The 23,845-nt window shown below is 38.2% G+C and overlaps 1 protein-coding gene across 4 annotated transcripts; it reads right to left on the bottom strand.

The window, feature by feature from the left end:
* Nucleotides 1-4,907: 4,907 nt before the first annotated feature.
* Nucleotides 4,908-21,994, bottom strand: XIAP (X-linked inhibitor of apoptosis). 4 transcript variants are annotated; one of them, XM_069015335.1, is made up of 8 exons: nucleotides 21,914-21,994; nucleotides 19,778-19,901; nucleotides 13,160-14,062; nucleotides 11,507-11,606; nucleotides 10,008-10,086; nucleotides 9,377-9,410; nucleotides 7,891-8,115; nucleotides 4,908-6,432 (listed from the first exon to the last, which is right to left on the bottom strand). In XM_069015335.1, the coding sequence occupies exons 3-8, from the start codon at nucleotides 14,028-14,030 to the stop codon at nucleotides 6,239-6,241; spliced, it is 1,503 nt and encodes a 500-aa protein (XP_068871436.1). In that variant the 5' UTR covers nucleotides 14,031-14,062; nucleotides 19,778-19,901; nucleotides 21,914-21,994; the 3' UTR covers nucleotides 4,908-6,238. The 4 variants fall into 4 exon arrangements, with proteins under 4 accessions (XP_068871436.1, XP_068871437.1, XP_068871438.1 ...); XM_069015336.1 differs by lacking the exon at nucleotides 21,914-21,994 and adding an exon at nucleotides 20,432-20,581; XM_069015337.1 differs by lacking the exon at nucleotides 21,914-21,994 and adding an exon at nucleotides 20,325-20,405.
* Between the last annotated feature and the right edge of the window lie 1,851 nt (nucleotides 21,995-23,845).

The raw sequence follows: 23,845 nt of genomic DNA, 5'->3' as shown, positions 1-23,845 counted from the left end.
CAGTTGGTCAGAGTTCATAGGGCTCCACCCCCCCTGAGACTCTGACATGGAGCCAGGGGTTGCCTAAAAGGGGAGAAAGGAGGCTGGCTTGTGGTTAGGTGAGGTTAGAATAGAACTGAGACAGAAACATCATTATTCAGCTCAACCTCTGCCCAAGTTCACAGAGCAAAACAGTTATAAACAACAAAGTCAAATACTTTTGTGTTTAAGCTTGGAAGAAAATCCTCTATCAAATGTATGGGACAGCACTTCTCTATATGTGCAAGCAAACACAAGATTTGGATGATGTACCTTGATCTTTTCCCCACAAACTACTGAGGCTGGGGGTTAAAGGGGAGGTCTAGGCAATGGGGGGTTGTTAATGACAGATAAGGTCAAGGAACAGATTACTCTTTCAGATAAGCTTGTATGGTTTTCTGGGGCTGACCTACCACATTCCCAAGGTCCTATATATATATATGTCTGTCCCTAACACAGTTTCCTTTGGTTTAGATTTCACCATCAACCAACTTCAAGGTTTCTTTCAGACTGTGTTTCTCACAGGTCACTCCCCTACTGCCGGTTGTGTCTGGGGCTCAAGGCCTTTTTTGCTGCCTCAACTGTGACACAGCGGGCAGTGAAAGCAAAGCAAAGTGTCATCGTGGCATTAGCTGTGATTAAAGTTTTTTTAAGTGGCACAATGCATAACAAGTGACATGTTGGTGGTTGCACAGGTGTTCAAAACCGTTAAGATAAAAATACTTCTTTTAGACTGTAACTTCCTTTAGTGTGATAGTAGCAGTCCTACAAAGCCTCAGTGCCAGCAGCTGTGAACAAAGTGTTTTCCCCTCCGTGGCAAAGAGCACACCTGGGATGCTCACTATAAACACCGAGGACAGTGATTCTCACTCTCACTCCCCCAGGGAGTCCCCACGTTTCCATTCCCTGTACCTCTGGTTCCAGCTGTGGGCCCAGCAGAAGTGAAGCTTCCAACCCGGAACATCAGTCTTCCTAAAAGACACTTGCAATTGCAAATTAAGCCTTTAAGAAAGCAACCATTGACAAAGTTATAAAAGTCCTGAATTGTGATGCAGATGCCAAATTGGGGTTTTTTTGGTACATCTATTTTGCAAAACACCCATTTGAAGCAACAGTTACTTTTCTAGCGGCTTGTACCCTGCAGACAGAGCTCCCATACTGACTCCAGTAACATCACATGGGTCAGTTATGCATAACAGGGAAGTAAAGTCAGTCCTGGACTCAGAAACTTCTCTCTGTAACCCAAGAGTTAAAAAGAAGAGATGCCTGTGGCTTGACACCCACTTTTGAAAAGCTTGTATTCAGAAGATTAACTGTTTAGCTCAGGTGATGACTCTCATCATACACTGCAAAATTAAGTTACGTAAGAGAAATTGTGTCAAGAGTTTTACAGCAAGATCTATCTACATCTAACTACAAAATCAAAAAGACATAACATGAATAAATTTAAATGCTGTCTTGGTAATCTTTGAAGGTTCTATTAATTCACTCTCCAAAATTTGAAGGTGACCATACACATTTATACTAAACCTGGCTTTTCAGCAATTATTGTAGGTGTTTTCACAGTGGGACTCTGCAAATGTGTTTTTAATTTTTTGATAGTAAGCACAATTTTCAATGTGAGAGCAAGACTAATTCCAGTATTTCTCCAATACATTTCCAGCAATTATTACTTATCAAGCAATTTATCTCAGCCAACATAATAGCTATCCAGGCTATAAAACTGTAAATCAGTAATTAGCTAAAAGCAACCAATTAGTTTTCAACCAGCTTTAAATATTATATACTCACAATATAATTAATACCATTTTGTCCCAGATTTTTCTTGGGGTTTTGTTACCCAAATAATTTGTAAATGAATATATACCATCTTCTTTCCTGTCCTAAGAAAAAGCAAGTTTTTTGGTAAGTTAGCCACAGAGCCATGTTCTCTGGGTTAACACTTGTAGTTTTACTGAAATGTTATCAGTATTGCTTAATAGGAATTCTTGGCTAAGAAAAAATTAAAGATAAAATCTGAATTTCAGCACAGGTTGTTTATCATCACATGCCATTTGCCTTCTCACAGAAAGCCACATTATAATTACAGCACATTAATTGCTGCACAGCAGCATTGGTAGAGCTCTTGAAAGGACATGACACAGTGACATGACACAGAGGCATTTGCAAAGATGAGAAGGTACTTCCAACAACCCGAATCAGTGTGAAGCCATGGCAGGGACATGGAGGAGGAAAGATTTTCTTGATCAAGTTTTCAAGCTACTCAGTAAAACTGAATGCATGTAAATCACACAAAAAACTGGGAGAGTATTCACTAAGTTCACTATATAAACTTAGTGAGAGTGTACTAAGAGGGAGAGTATTTACTCATACTTCAGTTCCATGAGGAATTAAGGTGCATGTGGGTAGACTGGCTCTTTCCATCTGACCCTATGGAGAAGGAGACCCACACCCTTCATGAGCCACGTTCAAGAATTGAGGCCAATCCAGCTGCTCTGCACAAGACCAACACGAAGAAGCCTCCGTGGCAGCACTGGGAGCACTCTCTAGCCTTCTCTGGCATCTGGCCTTGCTGACAGGAGTCAGTCATGCACAAAGCAGAGGGTAACAAAGAACACTGTGTTAACAACTCACTGTTCAAATCCTCACTGCTGTAGAAAAACACTGCAAAAGCCAGAAAAATCTCCAGTTTCTCCTTTGCTTTATGAAGAGCTGACCTTCACACATCAGATGCTTGAAGTTCCACACCTTGAAAGGTAGAGCAGATTCTCTTCCAAGTAGTTCCTGAATACCACAGCAGCAAAGGTCACTGTCTCTGGTAATGCTCCATCCTAGAGTACACCACTTCAGCTTGGTTTCACATGAACACCATATTCAAGTGCCTGTGTTAACCTCCCACCCAGTTATAATTCAATTCCAACCACCCATTGTATTTACATTTCTGTTAATTACAATAAAAACAAATAGAAAAGGTAATTTTAAAACTCATGTCTTAGATTAACAGCAACACTTTGAAAAAGTTAACAAACTATTTGTCCTGTAGCTTCAGACTGCACATAGAGCTAACAAAAAAACCCACTGAAGAACTGTGGTCAAAACAAACCAGACAATGTTAAAATGAATATTTAATTACTCTAATTAAAGAAAAAACAACAACCAAAACCCAAGCTGTAATAACTTAAGAAGTTTTTTTTGTATTATGAGCTTAAGATCAAGTCCCAAAACAAATTTTAAAGAAGTCCAGACATCTCCACTGCTGTAGAGACAGCTGCTGCAATCAGCTGAGTAAGTCAGTGTTGTGTTTCAGGCCCCATGTTTCAAGGCAGTGAGAAAAAGCTCCATGCATAATAAAAACATCGACTCTTTGGGTTCTCCTTATTTTAGCCTTCTGTTTCTAAATGAGCCATGCACTTCCCATGCTTTCTAAGCAACACACTTCCAGCACATTATTGAAAACCCTTGTAAATCTCTCATGTATTCAGAGTATCGAGTAGTTCTGCTGCTACAAATAATACCAAAGAAAGTTTTTATACAGAAGCCACTAGAAGAAAGTTACTGAATACTGATACTTGAATATATTGTACAGCTCCCAGGTAACTCTTATTAAAATCAGCTCCCAAGGCATCTTTGTCCTGCTGCAAGCCTCCTTTTCAAAGCCCCTGTGCTTCCACTCCTTTATTTGCATCCTTCATTTCTGTCTCTTTAAACACTCAGCCCAATATTAGAGGCCATGGAATTTCTTCTCTGTTTCTTTAAGATACTGAAAATCAAAGTAATTTGAAAAAAAAATCTTCCTAATTCAAGCTGTCAGAATTTGATGACTACGCTAATTATTTTTTCACATTTAGTCTGAATAGAACTCTGATTATAGTTTTTTTTTAAAAAACCCTAAACCTTCAAGCAGTTATTTTGTCATCTCACTAACAGGTTTTTAACCCTTTAATGTCCCTAAGTGATTACAATTTGAATTGCCATATAGCTGTACCTTTTATGATATTAATGAAAAAGTTGCAGTAAGGGATATGTATATAAAATATAAAAGTATACCTTTTAAAAGTTAACAAGCTTTACCACAAAGCATTCATGCAAAGTGGACAATGTGTTTGCTTTCCATTGCAGTGTAGAAGGCTCTTTGTGTGACCTACTTCCCAGTTTTTCTCAGACAATTTACATACTACACTTACACTCCAAACCACCTCCTTGCTGAGATTTAGTTTGGTAACAGTTTAAGTTAAATTTGGTCCATCTCTTTCACAGACAGGACTTTGAGCTACTTGCCAGGTTCTGCAGCCTGAGTTGGATCCAGGGGATCCAAACAGCCTCTCTCACATGACTCAGGTCAAACTTAGGTAGCCAACCATCTGCTTAAACAAGTCAGCACCACACAGTGTGCAGCCTTAACTAAACAGACTATTTCAGGCAAGATACACCAGCTCATGGCTAACCACCCCCCTTCAATTTCCCTTGATAAGTACAGAAAATCCTCCCTGCAAGGAAGAATGGGAGGTAGGAACAAGGCTGTCAGCTTGCCAGTCCATATCTCTCCTGCAAAATCCCTGTATGCATGAATTATCTGAAACACTAAACTCCTCACAAAGGCACAGAAAGGCAAAATAAAACTGAATTCTTCATATGTGCTGAATTCTTTATGAATTTCTAGTCATCATCTATTCCCAAAACCAAATCCAACCATAAAAAAATACCAAAACTATTGTTAGATTTATAATAAACAAACTTTAATCTATCCAAACAATAGATTTTATTTCTTCTCCAATTAAAACATATTTGTTATTCTTAATAACACTCAGGTTAAATTAATAAGTTTAGTTACAAAACAAAAAGCAACAGAAAGCAGCCTCCTGTTACGATTTTTTTTTATGTGAGAATAAAATACACTGATCAAGGAACACCTGGGTTGCACTTTAAATATTCATACCATTACACAGCACAGTTTTTAAAAAAATAGAAAAGGTAGATAATACATTTCTGTGTATTCAAAACTTTTATAACATGAACAACTATATTCTGTATATTCTATATTTTAAACCTTAGTGTGTGGAAGGAAGTGACATAATTCAGCAGAGTGATCATAAAACAGCTGTACTTAAATAAAAAAGCTGTGATACTTCTAAAATCAGAAATGGAGGATCAGTCCAATAAGAAATAGTTTAAGTATTTTAAGGTGACTCTCATTAGAATAGTTCCTAACATTTAAATTTAAATGCTGTAAACTGACAAGAACAAAAATGAAAGATTTCTAACGTTGCTAGTGAATTTTTAAAAAGCATTTTCTAGGAGATAAAGTTTAATCTTTGCCTATGAAAATATAAGATATGATGCAGTGCAAAGTATTAGCAGATAAATCAGTTAGGATTATGCTGTGTTAAAAAAAAACCAAGAAAAATGCCAAACTGAACTTTTTGTGTAGGGAGCAAATTTAAAATGAGCCTCCTCTCATCAAGGGCACAGGGTACATAAAATCCCCTTCATTTCTCTTGAGTTCTCCTTTAATCAATAACATTAATGTACATTTTATATACAGATGGATCTTTGTGAAAAACAGATGGCTAAAACCAGTTTACTGAAGCCAATTTATACATCTGAACCAGAAAAATACATAGGGAGACAGGAATTAAATTAAAACAGACAAACTTAACAAAGTAGCAGAAGTAAACATAAGGTGAAGAATTACAGCAGCAGGTTTTTGTGTACTGTCTGAATTATGTCACAACCAAAGTTACAGAAAAAAGAGACTATTTTCAATCTTACATAATATTTTTTAAAAGCTAAAATCTCAGGTATAATACACATGTATACAATTATATTTTGAATTAACTTATTTACAAATTTTATATAGGGACAGGCTCTTTGTACAACTCTATTTGTACAAACTTCAGTCATAGACTCCTACCAAAGTGAAGCAAAGGAATGATCTCATATATAAAGGTTTACATTACTAGGGCTTTTCCATATCAGGTCTATGTATTGAAGTTACAAAATATACACATTTGCCTTTCATACATATTGCTTTTTACATACAAGAAATTCACTTAAGAAAAATAATTTGTAAAGTGTTAAAACGTGTAGAGCTTGACAGCAGAAAAATCTAAATCCTGCCATATGGTTACATTCTGGAATTAACTGCACTTTTTACATTACGGTACACATTTTTAAAGTAATAAAACAGGCAACACTTGCATCCATAGTGCTGTGTATTTCACTAATACATAAAAATTTCCTGTATCTTCGTAATATCTGTACGACACAGAGGGCATTCATTAAGTAATTGAGCACATTCCTTACAGGCAACTAGGTGACCACAGGGAATGAAGACAGCTGATACGTCTTTAGCCATACAGATTTTACAGAGCTTTTCCTCCTGCAAGCGTCTTAACTTCTCTTCAGTACTGAGGTCTAAAGAAAATAGACACATAAAAAGAAGTTAACATACTTAGTACCACTGACTCTCATTCTTTTTTTTTCTTTTTACACACAAGGACAAAGTTTTCTTCATATGATTTAAAGGTCACACCCTTAAAAAGAACAAAAAAAATTATAAGAGAGAAGAATCCCAGCTGCAGGATGGAATCCTCTTTTTTTTACTTCCCCTTCTATCTCATTACATCTCCCAGGCCAATGCAAGCAGGGAGTGCATCTATTTATCTTTGTAAGAGCTTGAAATACCTATAGAATTTAGGATATGCATATTTCAATCAGAAACCATTCTTTGCATGGACCTCTCACTGACAAGTTCCCCAAAATTTGAGCAGAAGGTGAAAGAAAGGATAATTGCTACTTAAGAAATTAACCTTAATTACTTAAGGTTAAGTAATTTGGATTTTATTTCTTTTTCTGAGTTTCTCCAATGAGAAAAATGAGGATGTGATTTCCTTCCCTGCCCCCATTTTCAAATTGCCCATATTTCAAAAAGCTTAAAGTCTGTAACACAGAAAGAGTCAATCTGGCATTGTATATGAGCTCTATTATTCCAGTATGCCCCATTTGAAAATAACAAATTCAGACACCCTCCCCTGCCGCTTGGGGGAAGCTCTGCACAGCCAACCACCAAAATAAGGTCCAGCTGCACTGCAAGTTCTTTTTCCCCCACAATGTCCTATTAAAAATCTTATTAAAAGGAGTGGGCTGGTAAGATCTCTGCTTATCACACCAACCAGATGGTCTTTGCCCTCCCTATGAATTCACCCATATGCTTGTCTTAAATGACAAGTCTCCTGAATCAGAACTCCTGGGTTTGGTCTATTTGCAGAGTGTGCCACAAGGGCTTTCTGAGCACGACCTGCACATCACAGCAAAACTGGAACACAAATAACTGAACAGAAGCACCATTTAGAAGCACGCTTGTTCTTACTGGCCAAGAACAAAAATACTTCTACCCCCACAAAATTATATACTGCAAAATAACTAACCCCCCACTAGGACTTTTTCGTATTGAATACACTGAATATGACAGTGTATCCCTGTGTCTATTTCATTTTGCCACATCTATATTTCTTCTTATAACTATATTCTTGTAGTTATTCTTGCTGTTTTTAAATATAATTGTCACAACAACTTGGGCTTTTTTTGTTAGCACATACAACCTTTCTCAGAAGCACGCTAGACTGTCAGTGTTACACACTTCTGAGATACCAATACTACTTATTTTAGAGATGATATTTATAAATGCTGCTACACTCAAATATTTTAACATCCTGTTTGTTCAGGGGGTTTTTTTGCATGTCCCAAACCAAACGTCTTTAATTTTAAGTTACAGTATTGTAACTTTACCATAGGTAAGACTGGGATCAGAGGGTAAACAGGTAACAATAAAAAATATTTCACAGACTAAAGAACTGATATGAAAGTACACACAGAGGTTTTGTAATTGAATAAGCTCATCTTGCTCAACTGGGATTTCATTTGGTTCTTCTTCCCTTGTATTTTCTTTATGAGCACTTAAGTCTGCTACCAGATCCTCAACAGATGTGTGACTTTCTCCAGTCATCTGCAATCTCTTTTCCATGGTGTTCCTAATCTCAGACAAACTGAAACCCATGGCTATGGCACTTTGTACCAAAGGATTCTGTAAGAGATCATCTAAAACAAGAAATTAAAAACAAAACAAAAACACTTTAAGAAGGATGAATCTGATTATCTGACAGTATTCACAACAATACTTTAAGATACATATTTGCAAACAAATATGTAGCCAAAGGAACTATATTTCCAATTTGAGAATTTTGCTAATTGTAAAGACTGCAGATTTGAGTTTTCTTCTATCCTAGCTTTCCCAGTCTCCCTTCATTTACTTATACTATAGAAATCCTCCTAGATTTGCTGTTCAAATCAATGACTTCAAATTAACAAACATGTTTCATGTAACTATCACTACAAATTCTGTAGCTGAATGTTAAATGAAATTCATCCAAAATTCCAAGTCCTAATGGATAAGTAACATTACACCAATTTTAATTCAGTTCAGGGAAGAAAAAAAAATCATACATATGTTGAGAGAAACCAGTATGTAATTTGAATTTATTAAACCAAAACACAGCAGCACTGTGTTACACCACCAACAAGCAAATAGATCCGTCCGTGGTAAGACACAACACTACTTGGGGAAACCATTTTACAGTCTGTTGGACCTTCCCCTTCATTTTACTAATCAACATTCAAACAGCAAAATTTTTCAATTTTTAATTTTTAAAAATTAAGCCTTTTTTTAAATAAAAAAGGTTCTTTTAGTTTCACTCTCATAAATGAGCCATATGGGAGAGATTTCTACGCAGGTTTTATGTAACCACTCTTACTAGCAACAGCTCCCATTCCCTGGGATGAAGCTGCTTGACTGGCCTCCTACTACCTCTTTAACTGTTTTATTTTTCTTATTGCTGGTATTTGTGAAAAGCATTGCAGGAATGTGTAATACTGGAACACATAACAAACTGCTTCAGCTTGCTCAGCTTCCTAGTCCTTGCCATTGGACAGACCAACTCTTCCTGCCCCGTGAAAAAGGACTGTTTCCATTCAGTATTCTTTAACATTCATCCCAAAGCACTAATTCAATACTGGATGCACACTCACCAGCTATAAGACTGCATCTGATACAAACATCTTCCATGGTTCATCACTTTTACTTTACAGTATTTACCAAATTATATTTCCCCTAAGAGAAATAAAATACATTCTGAAGTTCTTTAGAAGCAATGAAGCAATGGAAGAATATCATCCAACAATTTGCCTGTCATGTTTGTAAAAATGTAATAGGGTTATTTTTAAAATCAACCATTCCTGCCACTATACATTCAAATACTTATATTCCAAAATAGGGGGGAGGCTGTTTGTTTTAAACAGATACCTTTAGGAAGTATTGTCCCTTCAGCAGCTTCTGTCTAAAAGTGAAAGAGAAAGAAACAAAATTATAATTCTGGAGAAAGTAGAAGGAAATGTATACAGTTACAAAATAAAAAACAGCTATTTGATCTCAAGTTATTTTAGTGACTACAACTATTTAACCTGCTCTGAATAAATGATCAGTATTTTGTTAAAATTTTAACCCATCTTGGCAATAATCCTATGTACATGATTCTTAGTCTACAGAAGAATTCTAAAATATTATCAGTTTTACATGTTAGTGACTACACACAATTTTAACAATGCTCTACCAAGAAGAAAAGAAAATGTATCTGCTATTATTCATCATAAACCTTAGGTTCCCAGGCTATAAAACAAATGGCACTCGTTCAGTATCCAGTATACAACATTCACAAGGTACCCTGGCTGTGATCCATAACCCAGCAATGGAGAACTGGGAGATCTGTGCACTCAGATTGACAGAACCAAAATATACTGCAATTCTTTCACTTTCTGCCAATGAAAGAAGCAGCAGGTGGATTAAGTGATAGGCACATAATTAAAAGGTAATTTCATATAAAAATTATTTAGATTTTTTCTATTTTAACGAAAAGATTAATAAGCAAGAAACCTACTGTTGAATCCTTACGTCCATCTCTTAAGTGAACATTATTTATAAATTCTATCCCCTTTTCCTTGCTCACAAATCTGCACCTAAAAATAAGAATATTTAGATTTAATAAAACTGCATTAGCAGCAAAAATTTGTTGCATAACTTTGGAAGCTTTGATAAGTTTCCCACATTATACAGACTGCCTGCTTTTAAAATCTCTAAATGTTTAGTCAACATCCGTGATGTCGCTGTAATATTTCTAAGAACACCTTAAGCACTACTTATCTTCTTACATTTTTGGTGAAACAGAAAGCTTAAGAGTTTTTGGCCATGACAACTCATGACACAGATTTCTAAAAGTAAAGACTCATTCAAATGAAAAACAAACATTATGTTAAAATGCTGGTTCTTTTAGTCTTTCACAATCAAAGCAAACAGTCACTGGTCAGACGGGTGCCTTCCATGCTTTCTTGCATTATTTCCCAGCCAGTCTTAGCCACTGGGCAGAGCTCTTCCCTACCAGAAGATTTAGGGAATGCTATAACTGCTTGACAAGAGTTCTCTAGCTCCAGCAGTTACTTCACCTTCAGGAACAGACAGCTGCTGTGAGACTGACACACTGCCACTGAGGCTGATGTGCAAACAGAACCCCCAAAAAACAGTTTATGATCTGAGAGGAAGCAATCAAACCCGACACAATTTATGCAATCTAAACCAAAATCAAACCCATAAAACAGGAGTGAAATGTAGAAAGAAAACATTCCTTAACCATTCACTGCACCACACTAAAAACTTGGAATCATATCTCTTTCAAGTGGCAGAGACTAATAATTAAAAACTGCCTGTACCACTATTAAAACAGGGATCAGCTAATGCATAAATCCCAATCTCCAACTTCCAGAGAGCCATTCACCACAGAAAAGAAAATTGAGAGTCAGTGCATAAAAGACACCGATTTTATCAATGTTATACAAGTAACTAAATCTTTGTATTTGGATGACTTCTGTTCACCTGTGAGAACTACTGAGTCATACTGTTTCCTCAAAATAGATTTTAGACAACATTGGCAGTCTTTCTAAAAACTACTTCTGGTACTACTACTACTACTATTACCTGGAATCCCTAATCCTTTAAAATTAGAGAGAACTCTGTTCTACATGCCACGCTGCTACTGAACTTCTTCAGGTTTGTTTGCACTGTGGCAGCTGTTTAGTCATTTCGTATCCTGGTATAAGTTACAAACTTTTGCAAGTACCAAGCTATTACAACAACCATTACAATGTAGCACTTGAAAAACAAGAAAAATCCCTCAGATACATATTGACAAAACTACACTATTCTTCTTGCTGAGAAAGCAAGCATCGCTTGAATCCACACATAGATATCTTCCCTTTAATAATGCCTACAAATAAGACAACATAAAATTATTTTCATAACTCTAAACAATGTTAAGCCATAATCAACCTTCTCAAATAAATAAGACTCAGACACACACCAAGAAAACACTAAGGGATACCTTACCCAGGAAACCATTTGGCATGTTGATCCCAAGGGTCTTCATTTTCCTTCCATTCTTGCAATCCTCCACCACAGTGGAAACATACAACGTGATCACCATTACCTGAGGAAACACACAAGAATAAAGTTACATACTTTACTGCACATACATACTGTGTGCAGACATAATACAAAGTTTTCAAATAAAATGTTACATTATTAAGAAAATAAATATTTCTTTTAGTAATTCACAATTTCAACTGAAAATAACTCTGTTTTAACAGAGGACAACATACATGATTTGAAACAAATGTTCAGGGGAGAACTGAACTTAAAGAAACACAAAATAAGAGAAGCAAGTTTTCCTGAATTTTATTTTAGTAAGTAATAATACAGATAAAAAACAAAAGCTAAAAATAATCTATTATCAAGGAGCTCAATCCAATGGTAAACAAGGCCTGAAAATGGCTGCCACAAAGAATGAGAGATGTTTACATGGCGGTGTGGTCCTCCATTTCCCATTAAGATCAACAGGCCCTAATCAGCAATAGCAAGCCCAACTGAGGAGAACTGCATCCTCTCTGTTCTAGCACTGTGCCTACTGTGATCCAAGACTGCCCCAGAAACTGCTTAAATATTGTTTTAATTGGAATGAGAAGAGGTATGGATAGGGTTTCCCTAGAGAGTTGAATTCTTCTCAGGCCACAGGGAACAGTTTTCACAGAAGTCACCTGAAGAGTCCTCGGTTTGATAAGCTGGTGCTCACTTAGTGCAACTCCACAATACAGATCTTTTGGTACTTTTATGAATCCAAGAAGAAATCAATAAAATAGTTCTACTGGGTACAAATATTGCCCATTTATAACCCAAACAGGAATATAGCAAAGATTTTATTTATGGCCACAAGTAAAATAAATGGAATCAGATTAAAAAGTTCTGAGAGCTACTAAGAGAGAAGTCAAGTAAGATGAGAGCAAGAAATTATCCCAGATAATCCCCTTTTCCTTGTGACCAAGTAAGAGCAACACTTTGCACTCGTACAGGATCTCTCACTGAAGAATTTCAAAGGTCTTTAATGGTACCGTGCAATTTCATCTAACTGAGAAACCAATGCACAGAGATGGTGTCTTATCCAATTCAAACACTACATGTCTAAGAGTACAAGCTCTTCCACTGGCACCACTGTCTTCATAAAGTAGGCAGTAGTGGTATTTGCTGGTTTTGGGTGTCCACGTGCCATGATAATGCAAACGTGTTAAGTAATTAGAATGGCACACAACCTGCATTGTCTTGTTCACAGGCTTTTGTACAGACCACAGGCCCATTCCTTACACCTAAGGTCTGGAGGACAGCACTTCACTTCTTAAAAAATATTAACTCAAATAATTGTCTTTGTGAAAGATGTATTAGAAAGGTTTTAATAGGCAAGAAAATACTTGGCCGTTTTACTGCTAAGAATAAATTTATGATCAAGTCTATGCCTTCTAGTAAACCATACCTGATACAATGTATACAATTTTACATAAGAACTGTGGAAAGTAGTTCACAGAGTAAAGAGATTCTGGCAAATTGTTCCATATAAGAATTTTAAAAATTGAGGGTTTTTTTCATAACAAGACACTTCCTTATGTACAATGTCTTTGTAAAAGGTATTAGCCATTTCAAGGTCTGGCTTACCTGTGCTATAGAATCCAGCTTCTGCAAGTTGCTCCTTGTCAACAGGATATATCCAAGATAAAAATGTTTGTAAACGTTTTCCATATTTTGCCATAGAGGGATTCCTTGGGTGCTGTGCATTGTTCAGACCACTTATACCAAGCTCAGCAGGAATAGATTCACTTGAAACATTTCCAACACCCCGGCCCAGGACAAAAAGGCATTTGGGAAAATGCCTCTTGTGTTCTGACCAAGCTCTGTCACTGGGTTCCCAGTTCTTCAATTTCCCACCACAACAAAAACATGCCACTTGATCACCAACACCTGTATAATAAAATCCAGCATTAGCTAATTCCTGTGGTGTCAACTGGCCATTGAGGGGCCAGTTGTGAAAAGACTTTAATCTTGTTTCTTCACTGCACATAGCAGGATTTTTAGGATACAAACTATCCGACATATCCACAACCTGCCTAGTTCTCAAAAGGTAATCTGCCTCCACATCAGGGTCATCCAGAGCACACGGGAGGACTGAATTGCTGGAACCATTTTCAGTTCTATTCTGGTAGTTCTGGGCAACAGGATCCATGCTATTTTCTAGAAAAGCAGATTCAGTAATAAACTTGCAGCTGGGGGCAAGGTGTTTGTGTCTCTTAACTGCAGAATCCCCAGGCATCCATCCTTCAATAGTTGTATGGCAACTGAAGCACTTCACTTTGTCACCTTCTCCAGTATAAACAAAGCCAGCTTGTGCTAGAGCTAACACGGAAATGGGACAGCCCTGTGGAAATCCAACAAAAGTTCCCAGTCGGTCACGTTCCTGTGCCCATTCCTGGGCACCATCAGTGTCTGCAGAGGCACAAGCTTCTGAGTTATGTGGGACATTACACGACATCTCTTCATAAGCAGGGCTCTCCTTTAGATTTCCTAAACAAAGAATGTATGTTTTAATTTCCCAGACAGAAGGATAGATCACACCCATATACAACCCTGGAAACTGGCTAAATTCAACTACCATCCTTTATGTATTAAAATAACAACTCTTCCTCTTCTCCCCCATTTCACCCTTGGCTGTATCACCTGCTACACAGAGGCAAACACCAAGGTATTAAAACCAAAATAATAAAAAAATTGTAAAGAAAAGCAGGAAGATCAAGATATCTTAGAGGCCTATAAACATTTACCTAGAGAACACACAGGTTTATAGCTTTAAAAGTATGTTCTTTTTTTTCCTAATAAAGATTGCAAGATTGAAATCGACAAAATACTTCTGGCCAAAACCCTGCCAAAGGCTTCTGAACCTGAAATATGATGTTACTAAATTTAAAATACTGATCTAAGCCAGACCACAGTTGCAAGATTTTAGAGCTCAATTCTCAAACACAACTACATATTATCCTCATGTGAAGGCCATGACTCCCATGCCCATTACAGGTTGGCAGCAACTGGTAAAAAAAATCATCAAAAAGAAAAACCTTTTTTTACTTGTGTTATATTGTAAAGACATACCTCAATTTATATTTTAGCAAAAGATCTTGTGAAATAAACTATCAGATATTTCACTGGGGCATTTTATCAAAGTGCTGTGCACTGCTTTTAAGATCAGTGTCTTGGGACTACCCAGCACTAGTGTTCATGTCCAGCATATTGCTTCCACTTTTCCATGCCCTGCCTACACTCTCTACAAAAATTCCTGTACCTCTGCCATCACCTCAGTTTTTCCTCCCTTCCCTCTCTGAAGGAACATCATTCTTCTTAGCACTTGTTCCTACCCCTGCCTACACTTTTCCAAGGTGAGTACCAACTACCAGTCCTGCCTCCCATCCCTTCTGTGCCAGAAGGCTGCTAAGAGCACTCAAACAAGCCAAGCCCCATCATTGCTGAGGATGAAACAAAGCAACTTAGCTACAGCAGGTCCTTTGCAAGAACCACAAATTGACAGTCATCACCTTCATCCCAACACAGATGAAGTCAAAACACAGTAAACATTAATCTCTTGTACAGACAAGTGCAGTGATACTATTGACTTAAAAAGTCTTGGCTATTGCTGATACACATCTTAAAGTGGTAAATTAAATTATACTGAGACTGCTCAAATAAACTTCTTAGCACAAAGCAGTAATAGTTCAGCAATTAGCAAAAAGAAAGGCATATAAGGAAGAACAGAGTATGTACTTAACTGAACAAGTGTCCCTCTCTATTTTCCATAGGAATGCTGAAATATATCTATTCCCAGTCTATATAACGTAGGCCAGCACACAAAAGCATAGCTTCCTCAAGACCTGCATTAATGTTGATCATACATTCTGTAATGCCAAAGCAGATGTTCCAGTGATTGCTTCTATAACACCAGATTTAGCTTCTACAAAACCTGTTTTGGGGTTCAGAAAGGGGAGGGGGAAATTAAAATGCCTATGTATTGCAGGATTGCTGCATCCTCTGCCAAGATGACAAAGATAATTAACCTATAAGCAGGTAGGGAAAACGTGACATCAAACACCTGGCATGGGTGCTTCACATAATAACAGATACAAGATTTCTGAGCACCAGCTATAATTACTTCTTTCAGTTCATGACTAATGTAAGAACACTAGAAATATACTGTGGCTTTCTGTTTTAGCTTAGCAAATTCAAAAATAGCATCTGAATAAATTGCATTGACTAACCTACAAATCTGACCTATATGCTTGTTTTGACTTCGAAGGGCAAAAAACCCCAAACCAGTAATTACATTTAGTAATATGAAAGCTGCCATAAAACATGTATTTTTTATATACATACATACATACATTGAAAAGTTGTTTTTTATACTGAAAGCTTAAAAGCTTTCATGTTTATTGCTCACATTTATTTCCTTATAAAATCTTATTTTAAAGCCTCTAGAACTGTTCCTGTAAAGATCTCAAGTGACCTTAAGCATCTATCACTACTACACTGCATTCATGAAAGAATTGGTGTTACTCAAAACCAACTAGCTGCATAGTAATTTTCTTATCTGCATGCCTGAAAGACTTTCTAAAAGAACACAAACAAAGCCTACATCACATCCTTCAGAGTCTCCTTCTCAAACTGTTCATTAAAAAAACCAAAACAAATGCATATGGCTTTTGCTGTATGACTAGCAGTATATCTCTATTTCTATTGTATTTATATAGAAATGAGTTCAGCAGCAGTGAAAAAAACTCTTCCTATTTAAATTTTTTGCATTTTAATTTTTTGTTTTATGTACATTAGTTTTTTTCTACAATGCTATGAATATTTCAAAAATCCTTCTGTTAACATGGTGAATAAAAAAGAAACTATGTCCTCTACATGGTAATAATGAAAATATTTGCCACATTTGGATTCTCTGGAGTTAAGCAATCCATCTCAATCCTCACAATCAAAACAGTATGAAAAGCACATACCAAGAGAGCAATGAGTACTGACACAAAAGGTACAATCAGATCAATTCTTTAATATGAACTAGCTTTTTCAAATTATATCAACCACATAATTTAATCGTGATGTCTTGGAGCAGGAAGGTTCAACTATGATTCTAAAAGCCTCTCAAAGCCACATCTAATTACTGCAATGACAGAAGCAGGACCAGTCCCTCCCAGGTAGATGCAAGGTTTAACAATGCTCCAGCCACATTATGAAGCTCTTCCCTTACAACAGCCCCTCAAAACATGGCTGGTTTACATTTCACTACAGTTTTATCTATGAGAAACATCTTTATCAAGCATCGAGGCAAACTCCTTGCCTGTGTAAGTACTGTTTTATATACAATATTAGTGCTACTTCAAATACAGTATCATGTTCAATTATTTCTATTTCGAACAACTGTTAAAAGCAACTATTCAAAGTGCAAAATTACAGCTACCTTAGGAAGAGTATTTCTGCACCAGTTTTTTAGCCATAGCCTAACTCCAGTTAGTTAGAATAATTATTTAGAACAATTATCTGGCATCATAACAGCACTTAGACAGATATTGACTGCAGCAGAAAAATGACCGAGGGTAAATTTTTGAATAGTTTATGGCTAAGAAACATAAATGCGCAAAAATCTGCCACCTAAGATGGGCACACAAGACTTTACAATATATACCAGTAGCCAATCTGAGTTCAGAGTATACTCTATGTACACTGAAGTTAATTAAGCCATTTTGCATAGGTTTTATTTAAGGACACGTGAATTAAATGTAGAAGGTCCAGAAATGTTAACAATAATCTTCATTTATAAAACCCAGATATTTTAATTATTATTGAAGCATTATATATCTTCTTATACAGTGAATAAACAAAATCTGTTTTAGCCTGAAAGGTTTCCAGAAACTGAGCCAAGTTTAATCCTGCTTTTAGATATCTGAAGGCTATTTGCCACAAGATATCACCGTCTTTTCAAGCTGAATTACCAATTTATATAGCCTACTGATTATGTTTCAGAAGAAAAAATAAAGACAAAAATATATAGCAAAAATGTTAACTTATTCAAAATGCAAAATTGTACACTGTCATTCTGCAAAACAAACATGTTTAATTCAGCTTTAAAAATATTAACAGGTATTGATTTTATGCAAAAATACAACATGATCATATTATCTAGATCTGAAAACCTTCAAAGGAAAAGTAGAAAATGCACTTTTCCCTTTCAACTATATTTTACTAGGCATGATTATTTCCGTCCTTAACGCTAAACCAGACTGGCATTATAAGCAGTTATTTTTAATTCTTTTACATGACTAGCATGGGAGTAACCTCCAAGTCAGAAATCTACTTGCACAGCCTCATGTTCCTGACCAAAGGGTACATGTTAGTGTTTATTGTTGACTGAATTTTGAAATGTGAGTAGTGCACCAAGCGAGTATCAAACAGAACATACTGAACATAGCTGACACACAGATTATGAATGTGTCACTTCAATGAACTTCAGTTTCTGCCTGCTCAGCTGCAATTAGATCAAGGAAGGTGCATGCTGCTAACTGAAAGCATACTTATAAAGATTATAAACGTATAAAATGACCAGAAACATGATTTATTTAAACAGTGTTTACAAATTTTAGCATATTTGTATCTAATTATCAATAGCCATTTTTTGAAAAAGTTCTGTTTATATTCTTTTAAATTTATTTTAGAAAGAAAGTATATATTTACAGAATGCCTCCTGATTCAATGCCAAAGCTTACATAACCCCATCAGCTCAGCTTCATTTGTCTGTTCTTCCAATAGGTCCTACTTAGCCTCCCATCAGGGTTTGTCATTACAGGAAGTCAGCCAGTTGCTCAAGGTTATAGTAGGCTATTACATCCTCCTAATTTCTGACTTTAGTCACAAAGACTTCTACGCTCTCCCCATCTTCAAAACGTACATAACCAGGCAAACAGAAATACACCATTTTGAGAATTATTTTTACATAGTGTTTTTCTTCATGAAGAAGTCATACAGGTATGGAATAGAGAAATGAAAAAAAAAGGATTCATGGCTGCTAAGGGCAGAGAAAAAAAATCCTTTCTGTGAACTTGCAAGTTAAATGTCATCACAACTTCAGTTGTATGTAGGAGAAGGAAGGAATAAATACCAGCTGCTATAGGAAAAACTGGCATGCTGTAGCCTAAGATACTGCTCCTGTGGCTAAGAAACAAAAAAAAATTACGGAGTCAACAAGGGTTATTAAAAAGAACAGCCAGTAGAAAAAATGCCTATTAAAACCTGCAGTGCCTTGAGATGCATCTTCTTTCCTGAGTATGAGCTGCACTTCAGCTTTTAGTGCTACATCCTTCCTTTACAAATAATTTAAATTCCTAGTTAAAGAAAAATATGGAAATAGAGGGCGTTTTTCATCAGGGAGATATTATGATACGAATTTCAGTTACAGCAACATGATTCATGCCACAGCAAAACTGCTGAATCTTCTGGATTCTATGGCAAAGTGGGAGAAGCATCGGACCGGCACCTCCTGCCTCACCCACTGGCGAGGGCGTTCCCTGCCCTGCCAGTGCTCCTGCACACAGCAGCCATGCTGAACTCATCACTCACAGTCACTCAGCAGCAGCCTGAGGCAGAACAGCATCCTGATACCTTCTGGTGTCACAGCACGAATGTTTTGCTATTAAAGAATGAGAATACATACATATATATACATTTATATATAAAGTGTGTGTATTTATACACACACATCCCTCATCATCTTGTAAAGTTGGAAATCTGTCTTGAATTATCCTCTGTATTTTATTTTTAGCTTTGTCAGGAAATGGGAATTATTTCTAATTATAGTATTTTACCAAAAAAGAAATATGAAAGTTGTGCCTGTTGAAAAAACTCTGCTTGCCTTTCTATTTAATAAGAAACTCTCCAAAACAGTGAAGGGGAAGGACAATGATCTGCAAGATATGTGCAGCTTCATTTTACATTTTATATGACAGGAGTGACACTCAATTCAAGCTTTGCAGTATGCCTTCTTCATCTTAACAGCATTTCAGTCTTCACACACAGCTACATTTTTCATGTTTAAAAATTTTGCGGTTTCTAGAGCCTGACTTTAAATCACCATGCTCAGAATATTTTGGATTAGAACTCTGCAAAAAAGACCCCATGCTACGAAAAATAAAAAGCAGCAAAGGACTGCACACTGTTAAACAAAACAATACAAAAGGTACTTACAGTAGTTTTCCCTAAGGAATTAGTATCCAATCAGACCAAGTATAGCAATGAATTAATCAAAGCAGATACTGGTTTCATGGCTATTTCCCACCAATCTTTAGAACAAATTCCAATACTTTCATTCCTGTTGGTAGAAACAAAAAGAGGTTAAAAACCTTCTTTTTCACATAACCTTCAGCACTGTTTACGAAGCCACAACTTTGAAACTATGAACAAAAAAAACATTTTAAAATTCTCTCCCTTGGCTAAAAAATCCAAACTAAAATATATTCTAAATTTGAAAGAGTCTGAGGTCAGGGAAAGTCTGAAATGCATATATTTTACTAAACCTAGCAAAGGACATAAATTGGGGATATTCCAGAAAATCCAAAGACAACAAAACAAAATCCTGGAACTAAAAACTAGAGGGCAGCAAAAAGGAGAAAGAACATAACAGCAGACAGAATTAAATCCCATGATCCAGACTTCTCTCTCCTAGGAAATTCTGTCTCTGATTATAAATTGGATTTTCTGGAAGTCTTCAGCTCCCTGCAGCTGCACCACCCACCTTGGGAGGACAGCAACAGACAGAAGTCCTATCACAGGTACACACGGCCTGAAATGAAATCCGTTTTCATACTTCTAAAATTGAGATATGAACACACATTTCCTTACTTTTCTGGTAACAAATGCAAGTCTGTCTTGTATCAGTGGAAGCAGTCAAAAAAACCCACAACCAACCACCCTCATCAGCATTCTTTCACTTTTGCTGCTGGTTGCAAAGGGCAAGGTCAGGCGAGGCACAGAACAATCATTAACTTATTCCTTTGCCCTTCTTGGCCAGTGCTGTAGGTGCCAAGCTTTTCATAAAAGGAAGTAGTTGGAGATTCTTTAAAGGACCTCAAGAAAGCTGCAAAGCAATCAAGTAGATAGCAAAAGGAAGCAATTAAGAAAACTATCCAAATAAAAGCTAAACCAACCAATCCATCACACAAAAACTTGCTTTCTTAGAGATTATACTTCACTGTTGTCTTCTCTGTTATGTGGTGACTTACTTCAGGATAAACAATGAGTAATTAAGTTAGTGTATTTCCTACTGCTTTTTGTCAAGGTATAAGATTAAAAAAAAAGTATTTGACAAAAAGGTAAAAGAGGGTTTTTTCATGCAGTTGGTTGCTTTTCCTTCAAAACTGGTCTAGTGTAAGACCTTGAAGTTTCTATATGTTCATTAGGAAACTAAATTCTCCCAGTTAGTTACATGAAGTATTGCAATTAAAATCATAACGTAAGACTGTAGCACTGAAAGGATAATGAAAGTAGTGCTGCAAACATGTTTGCATTTTAGAGCAGACGCAGATTAAAAACAGTGCGAAAATTACCCAAACCAATATGAGTACTTACACCCATTTATAGAGCTTTCAGCAGGAAGACAGAAGCATCAGACAAGTAGTAGAGAAGCAGAAATACAGTTAAAGAGAAAAATGTAAGCATAACATCACAGACATTGTGCAAAAGAGAACTGCTTGAACTTAAATTACTGCTGAAAAATGCTACCTGAGTGAACTTTCTCCCTGTAGAATTCTTAATAACTACTGTAATCTTAAAAAAGAAAAGCTGAACAAAACTGCATTTTTATTAACAAGAAGCAGTTCTAGAAAGCGATGGGCCTAATAAAAGAAAAATAATACAAGAGTGGGCAGGCAGAGATAATATTCAAATATGTGAAAAGAACCACAGAGACCACAGAAGCGCTTATTAGCCAGCTAATTTTTCATTCACTTTTGTAAAGACCAGCACTGAAGATTCCACCCGGAGCACTGCGGACCCTCGAGCCGGGGCACGGCTCGGGACCGGGTCTGGGCTCCGCCGGGGCAGCCCCGGCCCGGTCCGGACGCTCCCGCGGGCGGCGGCGCGCCCGTCCCCACGGCAACGCCTCGCCGGCCGGGACTGCCCCGCCGGGTCTGTGAGCGGCCAGGGGCAGCGGCGGCCGCACCGGCCCTCGGCACCCCCGGCACCGCCGTGGGGGCGGGAGCAGAGCTGAAGGACCGAGCCCCCCCGCTCCACGCGGGGAGCCCCGCCAGCGCGGGCAGCCGGAGAGCCTGGCCCGCCTCCGAGTCCCGCCGCCGCCCCGGCCCCGCCGCTGTCGCGGGCACTCACCGGGCACATCCCGTCCCGCACGGGCCCGGCGCGGGAGCCACTCTCGGCAGCGCTCTCCGAGAAGATGGCGGCTCCCGGCAGCCTCAGCGCCGCCCGGCAAGGGGCAGCGCCCCCTGGCGGGCCGATGCGGTGCGGCGGGCGGGCTCCCGCCGGCGGAGGGCGGCGCGTGGCGGCAGCGGGCGGGAAGTGCAGAGCGGCCCCGCAGCTCCGCGGCCTCTGAGCCGCCTCGGCCCGTCAGCCCCGCTCCTCATCCCCTCAGCCCCCTCGGTCCCTTCAGCCCCGCTCCTCATCCCCTCAGCCCCCTCGGTCCCCTCAGCCCCGCTCCTCATCCCCTCAGCCCCGCTCCTCATCCCCCTCAGCTCCTTCGGTCCCTTCAGCCCCGCTCCTCATCCCCTCAGCCCCCTCGGTCCCCTCAGCCCCGCTCCTCATCCCCTCAGCCCCCTCGGTCCCCTCAGCCCCGCTCCTCATCCCCTCATCCCCCTCAGCTCCTTCGGTCGTCACAGCGCCGCTTCTCGTTCCCCTCATCCCTGCTTCTCATCCCCCTCAGCCCGTTCAGCAGGCACATCCCCTCCGTTCCCTCGGTTGCCCCAGCCCTACTCCTCAGCTCCTTCCGTTCCTCCGTCCGCTCCGTGCCTCACTTCCTACCGGTCCCGGCTCCGCGCCGGCCTCGCCTCTCCTCTCTGAGCATCTCTAGCAGCCCCTTCATGTCATATCATCTTCTCCAGACGGTTTCAGGTCTGGAAAATGCTCATCCCAACGCTCTCCTTGCTCTCACCTCTTGTCCCGGCAGAACTACAGCTTGTTACGACTTAAATCTGTTAAACCAGAATTTTTTTTGGACTTGAATTTTCTGAATCAGACAGAAACCTGAGGCTATTTTCTTTGGTAGTTGTAGCCAAAATCATCTAATCATTCTCATGGCTAAGACTAAAATGGTCTTGAACATTAAAATATTGCTTTAATCTTTCTCTGTTTTTTAAAATCTCAGCTGACCTCATTTTTGACCCAACACATTTATATGTAGCCAGAGTATTTGGTTGTATGTAGGGGACCTGCTTCCTGCTATCTTCGGGAAAACTTGGCTACTTGGAATAATGTTCTCATGGTTTTTTGGTTTTCCCCTTTTGCATGTCAACAGTAGCAACTCACTTTTTCAGATCACTGTCTCCAAAGACTTGTGGCAGATAGTGCGGACAATATCAGGAGAAGCAGTGTAATTATACAATGTATTAGAATGTTTGCAGGTTCCAGGGCTTACACTGAAAGCCCTTTTGAGGAAGGATTGCTTCTCACTTTGTTGTCCAGCACCTACTAAGGTCCCAGTTTGATTCAAAGCTTCTAGTTATTACAAGTAATTATAGTATATGGAAAGTAATGAAATCGTAACAAACTCACTTTGAATAGAAAAAAAACATATAATGATTATTCGGTAATAAACAACAGTACTCAATAACTTAGGATGCAATTCCACATACCACTTGCTCTTCGTTCAGAAAAGAATGACCCACAATCTATAACATAATATTTAGTGATGTAGCACAATGGCGATGTGGAGCCTATAAAAAATAAACAGCTGTACTGAGTCACATCCATCTAAACTTATTCCACATCAGACCAAAGCCAGATCATTTATTTAGGAATCTTTGGCACAATAAGAGGTTTGCACCTTAACACTGCAATGTGAACATGAATATTTAATCTTCTAAGTCCTTGTAATACCACATTATTAATACATTCATTAGCAGTGATTTTCACAAGGGCCCTTGTTCTGTTGAGGTTTGATACTTCTCCAGATGAAGCAGATTGTTTTCAGAGGTCACAAAGTGGTTTTGCAGACACCCACTTTCAGGTTTTGATGTCTAAATAAAAAACTATGTTAAAAGTTTAAATTGAAAGGCTCCCATCCCTGCAGGAGGTTGAATTAGATTGGCT

The sequence above is a fragment of the Aphelocoma coerulescens genome, chromosome 4A, assembly GCF_041296385.1.
Source record: "Aphelocoma coerulescens isolate FSJ_1873_10779 chromosome 4A, UR_Acoe_1.0, whole genome shotgun sequence".
NCBI classification, from domain to species: domain Eukaryota; kingdom Metazoa; phylum Chordata; class Aves; order Passeriformes; family Corvidae; genus Aphelocoma; species Aphelocoma coerulescens.
The sequence above is the reverse complement of the archived record's forward strand: the minus strand, read 5'-3'. Positions and strand labels throughout refer to the sequence as shown.